Source organism: Penaeus chinensis, chromosome 41 (genome assembly GCF_019202785.1).
Source record: "Penaeus chinensis breed Huanghai No. 1 chromosome 41, ASM1920278v2, whole genome shotgun sequence".
Lineage (NCBI taxonomy): Eukaryota > Metazoa > Arthropoda > Malacostraca > Decapoda > Penaeidae > Penaeus > Penaeus chinensis.
Genome location: NC_061859.1, coordinates 5,601,260 through 5,611,259, shown reverse-complemented (window position 1 = coordinate 5,611,259; position 10,000 = coordinate 5,601,260). Strand labels below are relative to the sequence as shown.

At 33.0% G+C, this 10,000-nt stretch overlaps 1 protein-coding gene across 3 annotated transcripts in view; it reads left to right on the top strand.

Annotated features, from left to right (window-relative positions):
- LOC125047461 (guanine nucleotide-binding protein subunit alpha homolog) overlaps positions 1-10,000 on the top strand; it is a 21,684-nt gene that overhangs the window by 9,316 nt on the left and 2,368 nt on the right. For all 3 annotated transcript variants that reach the window (XM_047645672.1, XM_047645671.1, XM_047645669.1), the window contains 4 exons: positions 322-372; positions 574-791; positions 1,803-1,968; positions 3,159-10,000. The exon at positions 3,159-10,000 is cut by the window's right edge and continues 2,368 nt beyond it. In XM_047645672.1, coding sequence (XP_047501628.1) covers positions 322-372; positions 574-791; positions 1,803-1,968; positions 3,159-3,356 — 633 coding nt within the window. In that variant the 3' untranslated portion in view covers positions 3,357-10,000. The remainder of the gene's footprint in view (positions 1-321; positions 373-573; positions 792-1,802; positions 1,969-3,158) is intronic.

The following is a 10,000-nucleotide window of genomic DNA, read 5'->3' as shown; positions in this document are numbered from 1 at the left end:
AAGTGAAAGGTAAACACAGCTCTTATGTGGAGAACCATGATAACAATCAAGGGTGTGTTTGAAAAGGGCAAGTAGAAGTGAGGGCAGAGCTGTAATAATATTTGAAAAGAGGTGTTATGAAAATTGATGCTGGAGTTCCTTAGTTTTTTTTTTTTATGCAGGGTATTCTTGAGTTTATTCTTGGATTGTTTAAGAATGTAAGCAGTACATAAAGTGATATATATTTAATTGGTTTCAGATTGACAGTGTGGTATCTTTTATATCCTCATTTTAACTAGTAGTGTAAGTAAAAAATAATTTTGTATATTTCATCCATTTCAGACTGACAGTGTATCATACTTTTTCGAAAATTTAGACAGAATAGGTGTTCTGGTAAGTTAAGGTTGAACTTTAAGTTATATTGTTTATTTGTTGATTTTACTATTCATTAACTATAATGTATGATTCTTAGATTCTTATATACTGTTGGATGATGATTAGTAGAAGAATCTATGGCTGTTCAAATATCTTTCCTTTTTGATTGATTATTAATGTATTTTATCTGTTTCTTTTTTCTTCTTTTTTTTTCTGCAGGAATACATCCCCACAGAGAAGGACATTCTCCACTGCCGCAAAGCCACCAAAGCAATCACAGAATTCACAATACCTATTCAAAATGTACCGTTTCTCTTTGTGGATGTAGGAGGGCAGCGTACACAAAGACAAAAGTGGTTCCAGTGTTTTGAGAGTGTTACCTCAATAATATTCTTAGCATCATCCTCAGAGTTCGACCAAAGGTTGTTGGAAGATAGGTAAGCATGAATTTACCCTTTACTGCTGTGGTATCCATTTGTCAGAAAAGGTTCATTAGTTGTTAGATTTTGTATAATCCTTTTATAGTTGTGTATCAGTTGAGTATATGTATTAATTTCTGGTTTAGGTATATAGATTTTCAGGACTTTCTATCATGTTTTGCCAGTCATGATACTCTTTGTAGAACTTTTAAATGAGAATGTAAATTGCAAACAGAGGGTCTCACTCTCTCTCTCTCTCTCTCTCTCTCTCTCTCTCTCTCTCTCTCTCTTTCTCTCCTTCTCTCCTCTCTTTCTCTCTTTCTCTCTTTCTCTATCTCTCTCTATCTCTTTCTCTCTCTATCTCTTTCTCTCTCTATCTCTTTCTCTCTCTATCTCTTTCTCTCTCTATCTCTTTCTCTCTCTATCTCTTTCTCTTTCTCTCTCTCTCTCTCTCTCTCTCTCTCTCTCTCTCTCTCTCTCTCTCTCTCTCTCTCTCTCTCTCTCTCTCTCTCTCTCTCTCTTTCTTTCTTTCTTTCTCTCTCTCTTTCTTTCTTTCTCTCTTTCTCTCTTTCTCTCTCTCTCTCTCTCTCTCTCTCTCTCTCTCTCTCTCTCTCTCTCTCTCTCTCTCTCTCTTTCTCTCTCTCTCTCTCTCTCTCTCTCTCTCTCTCTCTCTCTCTCTCTCTCTCTCTCTCTCTCTCTCTCTCTCTCTCTCTCTTTCTCTCTCTCTCTCTCTCTCTTTCTCTCTCTTTCTCTCTCTTTCTCTCTCTCTCTCTTTCTCTCTCTCTTTCTCTCTCTCTTTCTCTCTCTCTCTCTCTCTCTCTCTCTCTCTCTCTCTCTCTCTCTCTCTCTCTCTCTCTCTCTCTCTCTCTCTCTCTCTCTCTCTCTCTCTCTCTCTCTCTCTCTCTCTCTCTCTTTTTTTTTTTCTCCCTCCCTCCCTCCTTCCCTAGAATACAAAAATGAAAAATTGGAGTAATTTTAAATTTTGTTATGAAGACATTTATGCTAACTTTCACCTATTTTTATATACAGGATCACAAATAGGTTAGAAGAGTCGCTCAACATCTTTGGAACAATAGTGAACAACCGAAGTTTTCGTGATGTTTCCATCATTCTCTTCCTAAACAAGACTGATCTCCTTATTCAGAAAGTCAGATCAAGACAAAGCAACATTTCCCATTATTTTACAGATTTTGTGGTAAGTGCTTGTTTATCAGTTTATTTTCCTCTTCTCCCTCTTCCTTTAAGTGTTCTTAAATGTTCTAAAGCTCAGACATTAACTGGCTATTATTCAGTATCAGTAAATAGTCAATTAGTTCATATTTGGATAGGTCACATATGGCTAATCAGGTTGAATCTTTTTCCTGCTAACTCTGTGAATATAGGGAAATTAAATGACCGTCTTGTTTTTTGAGCATTAGAACTTGGTTCTCTCAACATGTAAATGTGTGTGAGACTTCAGAATTAATAAATAATGAAAGGGAATCTTCTTGGACCACCTGAGCCTGTGTTTGGTTTCCTGCCAAAATTGGGTAACAGGAAAAAACTGGAAAGATTCAGTTATAGTAATTTTTCTGTTTAAGGTAAAGGTAGAATAACTTTATTATGTTGTTACAGTAACTGCTGGTCTCAGAAGTTACTGTAAATTACCTGTAATTTACTTCTTGTCATTTTTACTTATTTTTGAAATTTTCCTGTGTTGGCTTGAAAGTTAAGTGGTATGTAGAAATTTCAAAAAATGTCATAAAATTGTATATAGATGTGCATATATATTACAAGTTTATGATGATAAACTTGCTACAGATTTTATTTATAAACTATAGAAAGTGCATATCTGGGGATGTATATGATTTCAGAGTGTTTCAGTGAAAGGATTAGTCACCAGTGAGTCAGTAATTACTACTGCCTATTTCACCTGTATACCCTTTTCCTTAATTTTCTGAAATATTTTCATTATCTTGTATTGCTATTAGTATTGTTAATAACATGATAATTCTATAAAGATAATAACACCATCATTATTGATAGCATGTGTCAAAAAACATTTTTCATGAAAACTCGAGGAAAGGTGAAATTAGGTGAGGTCACAACGAGCAATATTGACTCCTGGCTGAGCATTTGCAGAGCCATCTATGTGTAGAGACATTTCACAAAACAATACTTATGTGAACACTACATTTGCCCGGCAGCATTGGGTCAAATGATTGTGTCTGTGTGTGTGGGCACATGTGCCTGCTTATGCTGCTTACATGAGTTAGAAAATATTAGAAAGTTATACAAGAGTCGGAATGGACAAGATGATGCTTAGTAAATCTTTTGTCCTAGTATTATTGAAAAATGTTGATGTTAATCTCTCTTTGAATGCTGAATCTTTGTTTTAACTCACAGGGCAATCCACATGATGAAAGAGATGTCCAGCAGTTTATCTTGCACAAGTTTGTGGAACAACGGCGAGCAGATAACAATCGACGGCCATTGTTTCACCATTTTACAACAGCTGTTGACACAGAAAACATAAAAGTTGTCTTTAACTCTGTGAAGGACACCATTCTCCAACGTAATTTGGAAACACTTATGCTCCAGTGAAAAGTAGGAAGAGTTAGCTATAAGGCCACATCTTAGCACAGTTCACAAAACAGACTACTTACTGTAAGAAGCTCAAAATAATTATTTGAGTTATTAAGAATGGTTATGACCAAATGTCATTTTTGTAAGAATTGATATAGTTATAGCAGATTCATTCAGACATTTATGGGTGCATGTTTCTGGAGATAAAAACTTAGATCAGCTGAAGTGGCTGAACACAAATGCAAGGCAGTAAAAAGTTCAGTTAAATGAGCTCTAGAGTCTTTACACTGTGACTAGATCTAAAGAGTACCTAATGTGATAGTAGAAGACCCTAATATTGACTTAGGAAATAAGGAAGGATCCCTTTTATACTGTACCATTGATGTCTTGTGGTTGAATTACCTTCCCCCTTCATTCAGTTGTTTCTTTTTGTTTTGTTTTTCATAAGAAGGTAGTGTCTGTAAGTACAATGCTCAAAGCTTAAATAAAAAGACCCATTTTTCACATAACTGATGTCACAAGTATTTGATTGTAGTTAACATGAAAGAAAATGATAGCAGAACCTGGGGAATGCCAGCTGTAAGGATATTAGCATTTTCCAGCCTTGTGGTTTTTAGTCATGTTATTGACCTGATGTAAGACTACTGCATCCTTTGCTTGAAAGTAATTTATTATCAGGACAAATTGTGGAAAGGAATCAGTTGATCAAAGCCACTTTCTTGATATTATGGCTATGGAGTTCCACATAAAATATATCTTCTTTTCTCTGAAATAACTTTTCTGACAAGCAGTACATGATGAAAGCACAAAAGATATGATAAGACTGTCCTTTTGCATACCCTTTAGACAGTTTAAGATCTATTACAAAATACTTGCATGCATTATAACAAGTTTGTTCATTTATTTAAGTAAAACTATGACCGTTTGTATGAGCTTAATTAAGTAGATAAATCTTAACCATTAATTGTAATGCAAGACTTCATTTATTTCTGTGCATGCTGAACAATATTTGTGTGTTTGTAAATATTAATAGACAATAGTCTGTTATTTTTTTCATTATGCAGAATTTCATATTGATGTGTCTGCATTTATACCTGGTTTAGCCTAACAGAACAATTTGTAAGGAGTGTAATCAGCTGTCAAGAATGAATCAATATTAACCCATAATTAGTGCAATGCATAATGGAAATATCTTTGACTATATCTTACATAAATGCAGGAAAGCAAGCCACTCTTTTTACTTTATTTTACTTATTTTTGCATTTTATTTATGGGATGGAAGTTTATCTGTCAAAGTTATCCAATACTGATTTTTTTTTTTATAAGTTCAGACACAAACAGTTTTTGCTTGAGTATCTGCTTAGGTTACTCAGGGAGGGAGTGTTCCTTATAAGGGTGACATATTTAATTGGTCAAATGACAATAATTTGTATTCCTTTAGTGGTTGAATTATATGTTTGTTTATATTGACAAGTAGTGGTAAGAATGATCAGCATTTTTCTGTGTATTCCTGGTGTAAGTTGTTCATAACTAAGGAGGGTGTGCTATGATAGTTTTGAAGAAAGGTTTTCCAATTTAGCAGCTATTTTTAGGCAGCAGATAGGTAAGCAGATAATGCATTTTACTTTTTTATTTTGATATCTGATTTATTGCAAAACTGATTTTGTTTGCAATCTGAACAGCTACTGATCCTGCAAGTCCTTCCAACATATTCAGTCTTCAACACAAGCTTATATAACAGGATATGTAGTATTTTACAAATGCTGATCAGATGGTTAGATTCTCAGTGAATATTACTTTCCACTCATGTTATTGTTTTACAGTTTGTTAAAGAATATGGTTCTTTCTTAATACATATATTTACAATGCCATCTTGTCAAGCAACTTGTTTTTCTTTCTATACAAGATGGATTTGCTGTTATATTTGCATTATTTTGAGGTATGATAACCTGCCCCTTATCACTATCTTTCTTTCCTTTTCCTATTTAGCCTGTTATAAATACCATAAATATGCAGGTGAAATGTGTTAAACATTCAGTTTTATGACTTGGAGGATAAGGAAAGCCAGTAGACTATTTTTTTTCTCATAATGGAAGGAGTTACCACCTCAGCAAACCCAGTTGCCCCATCCACTGCAGATGATGATGACTATTGTATATGTAGAAAGTGACAAGAGTACAGTTACTTTACTCTGGCTCACCATAAAATTGGTTTATACTCAACCTTGCCCCAGATATTTTATTTGCTTTGCTGTAGATATCATCTCGTGTTTTTTCTTCATAGGCTAGCTAATACATCTAGTCACATCATGCTGATGCTGTAATGTGTAGCAGCTTTTCATGCCCCATTATTCCTTTATAAACTTGAAATATGAAAAGCCATTTTTTTCCAGATAACAGTGATATATTAGTGATACCCTTTGAAAAATGGTTTGGTTTCATATTTTTATGTTTGTATTAAGGTAGCCATGAATTATTGTTTTTCCTTCACAAATTCATACACCAAATGACATAAGTAAGATCTTCGTGAAAAGTGAATTAGTTCTGCATTTTCCCTGAGTCTATATAACTGTTACTCTATTGTCAGTTGTAGTTGAGTTCCATGTAATGTAATTGACATGAAATAGGAGCCTTCTAGGTTGTTGATTATATTTATTGATTATATATGTATATTGTTTTATTCTTTTTAGTACATCAGTATGCAACATTACCAATAGTAACTAGGTGCTTCCATGCTTATGTGAATTTCTTCCATTGGTTACATGTATCCAAGATTTGTCAATCTGCCATTAGTACAATTTCATACCTGAACCAAGAACCAATGACATTTGCAATAAGACTGCATTTCTGTATATATTTCATTACTCTATACAAAATTAAACTGCATGCAAGATGAGTTTAGCTTGAGACTATAAAACAGTTATTATATGAAATTGGTGATTGCAGGTCTCACAGAGGTAAAGCTTATGTAAGTTTTACTCTGATAATTAACTTTTCAATTTGTTTCAAGTCCAAAAATTAAAGCAATAATATTTTGAGGTAAAATGGTGTATATAATGAGGAAAGAATTTATAAATTATTATGATATTCAGAAGGCTAAGTATTGTATTTTTTATATGAAGTCATGTAATTGCGGATTGAATAATAATTGTTGTTCAAGACTATTATCAGCCTTTAGCTTTCAGATGCAGTTGTGTTAGTAAATAGAAAGATAGTAAATGGAAAGATAAGATATCAGAAGGCAAAAACTAGATAGAATAGACTAAACTAAACGCGTTTTACAAGATCTAATTATAGCTTTTTGAATCTATTGAAGAATTCAGATACAAATCCCTGTCTGCTATTGCAAATAGATTTACTGCTCAAAAATCAAAATTATGCCATTAAGTAACTGTGTACAAAAAATAGATTTGTCATACATTATATAAAAGTAATGTTAAAAGCTTACATTTGCTTATATTTTTGGCCTCATGTGTGAACATTAGCAACACCTGTCTGCAAGACATTTGATTTATCATTATATGTTCTGTATTTGCAGTACCTTTCATGAATACAATGCATGTAAGTGAGCACACAGTTGAAGAGTGTGTGTGTTGTATGTGCATGCATGTGTTTAGGCATGTGTTTGCTTTTGTATGTCTTGTTTGTGTGTTAGTAAGAGTATAAGCTTGTTTATTATTCCTTTGTTTCACTACTTGGTAAACATCTTGAACATCTTTCTTAAATTTGAGTCATTTCTCTGTTAAGAGCAAGAATAGACAATATCTATAAAAGGGAGTCAATCTGAAAGACATCAGTGTAGCATATTAGTCTGATATATATATATTTTTTTTTTTCTTGTCTTATTTTCTCTTAACTCGTGGAGTAGTTCCCCTTTTTGATCCCACCGACTGGTGTACAGTATAGTGAATAACTTTCGCCTTTTTTCCCTTTTTTTTCTTTCTTCCCCTTGAAGACAAAGATTCAGGGCATCATCTGCTGAAGACAAAAATTGAGCACAACCTAAGCTATACCTCATGCTCCAGGGGTTAATTGATATTTATGTATATTATGAAAAATTTTCATAGCTACAATGCACCCAAAAACTGATTTACAGTTGGAATATTTAGACAATATTACGGTGTGTCAGGTACACCATTTTAAGGCTGATGCATTTATGGTAGACAAATGTTAGCAGAGTAGAAATGTTCATTCTTGTATTTTATTATATTGATTTACAGATAGCTGTAATTAAGTAGTTTGAGAAGCTAGTTGGATTAAATTCATTATCAAGAGAGGAAAAAAGCTATTGGCAATTATGTGTCTGCATATAATAATATTATGTTCATTATGATGCATATTAGCTTATATATTACACTATTTTCTCTCTCTGGATGTAATGCTCAAATACTGTTAAGAAGATACATTGTCCAGATTATCCATGTTTCAAAAACCTGCATAGATAGTAAAACTGTAATGAAGCTGTAAAGCATACCTTATATTCAGCACTGTATGTTATTATTTTCTTTTGATGTTGTATATATATCGTGAGGGAATCACTATCCTCATGATGGGTCACAAATCATGCCTTCTTTTTCTGCTGCTTTGCAATCAGTTCAAATTTTGGGCAGTGATAACTTCTGAATGTTTTTGTATTGTTGTTTGTTGTAAACAGTGTTGAGTTTTTTTGTTTTTTTTTAATTGCTTGGGATTAAGTTGTTATCATTTGATGGTAACACTAATAATTTTGTAGATGAAGTTCCACTGTGGAGCAGATATCTCCATATTTTAAGGTTGACGAAAACTGATTTGTTTATAACCTCTTGAGGGTTGAAAAAAGTAATTTACATATTTACAATTCCGGTATTCTGAAAGCAGCATCATTACTGTATTTTTAAGATTTTATGATTGTAGCCAGTGTTTGGAACTCATTGAACAGTGTTGTGACATTGGCCGTCCCTATTTAAAAAGAGGAAGCTATAAACTGATAGTTTGTTTCTCTTCATTTATTGTTTGGATTGTATCATTTATATCAATTTATTATGCATGAGGAGATGCATGTTTGTAAAAGGGAGTGTAAGGTTATAAGCATGTGTGTATTATGCTCTTTTGCTTAATCAGGCAAGCTCATTACTATTTTCTGGTATTCATAAATTACATGTTATAAGGAAGCAGACAGTCACTGTTTTTTTTTTTTTCAGAATTGTTTATTGTTTTTTGTTTTGTTTATCAAGATATAAATTTACAAAGGTCCTTTTTGAACTACTGCTTTACTCAAAGAAACTATCAAGGAAGTGATTAGTAAGGAATGAAGTAGACTCAACATTAAGACCATAAGTATTTGCAGTTAAAAAGATCCTTAATTTTTCCATGTAGAAGTTCAGATTTTATGTGTCCTCATATATATCAATCCTCATCAAGTAATGTTTTTTTTAATGAGAATCTCGCTGCAATCTGTCTTATCATCAGCATTTAATGATGTGTTTCCAGCCTATCTGATATCCGATTATGCGCACACAGACAAAGCAGCAACCACTAACCCATAAACTGTTGTATAACTCCTCAACAGCTGGTCATCAGAGTGCTGTGTCTTTAGAGCATTCTTTTCAAATGATGCTTATAAATATCCTGATTGATTTACAACCCTTTTTTTTTCACATCATTAGTAGTGCCTCTATTCAGTACATGGCATCATTATCTTAATTTGTAATATACCAGTTGTTCCTTCACTATGACCATGAAGAGGCTAGCAGTACTGCCGAGTATGTGCAAAACAGGCACTCCAGTTTATGGGTAAAGCATAAATTTTCATTTTGATGCATATTATGGCACTGATCTTTTCTTACTATTGCACTAAATATTTGTAGGTTTGTAAAAGACAAGGACTGTAGTTTGCTATAGTAAGTGATATGAAAAGAATATGTGCAAGTGACTTTATTACTACATATTTACTAAGTGTAATCTTGGTAAAGAAAATTTAATTGTTGAAAATGATGGATGATATAAACAAATTAAATAATATAAATGTACAGTAACTAAATATTTTATACATCAAGTTAACTTTTTAAATTTTGATTTGTGATTTTTGATGGTAACCTCTTGAAGTAGAAACCTGCATGAAGTAGAAATCAGCATTCTCAAAGGAAATGATAGCTATTTGCCAAGCGGTATGTTTGACTAATATTCTTGATGTGAGTGTAACTGCAATAGTGATAGAAAGTTTTTATCTCTTATGATTCCGTGCACATCAAGAAAGAAGACATTCCTGCATGAGGTTGATTTTGTTTATTTGTCATAGTTGATTTATTTTCCATGTTTGAAATTCTTGTCAGTTATCGTTTTGGTACTGATTTTCTTTGCATGTTTCATGTAAATACGTTTTTATCTGCTAATGTACGGTTAATCATCATGTTCAATTTGTATAGCCAAGAGATTTTTTCCCCTTCTGGACCCTTGGTTCTGTGTATGTCCTTGTGTCATTCCCAAGGTAGCTATAACTATTTTCCGCCAATATTGTTATTGTACAATTCTGTGGACACCCTGTATAGTTAAGCCAGTTGTAATATGATATGATTATGTAGTGAACACTACATGTCCAGTGAATAGGCAGAATGAGATGACAATATACATATTTGATCATCAGATAAGTACATAGGAAGCTTCAGTCTTTTTATATGAAAGAAA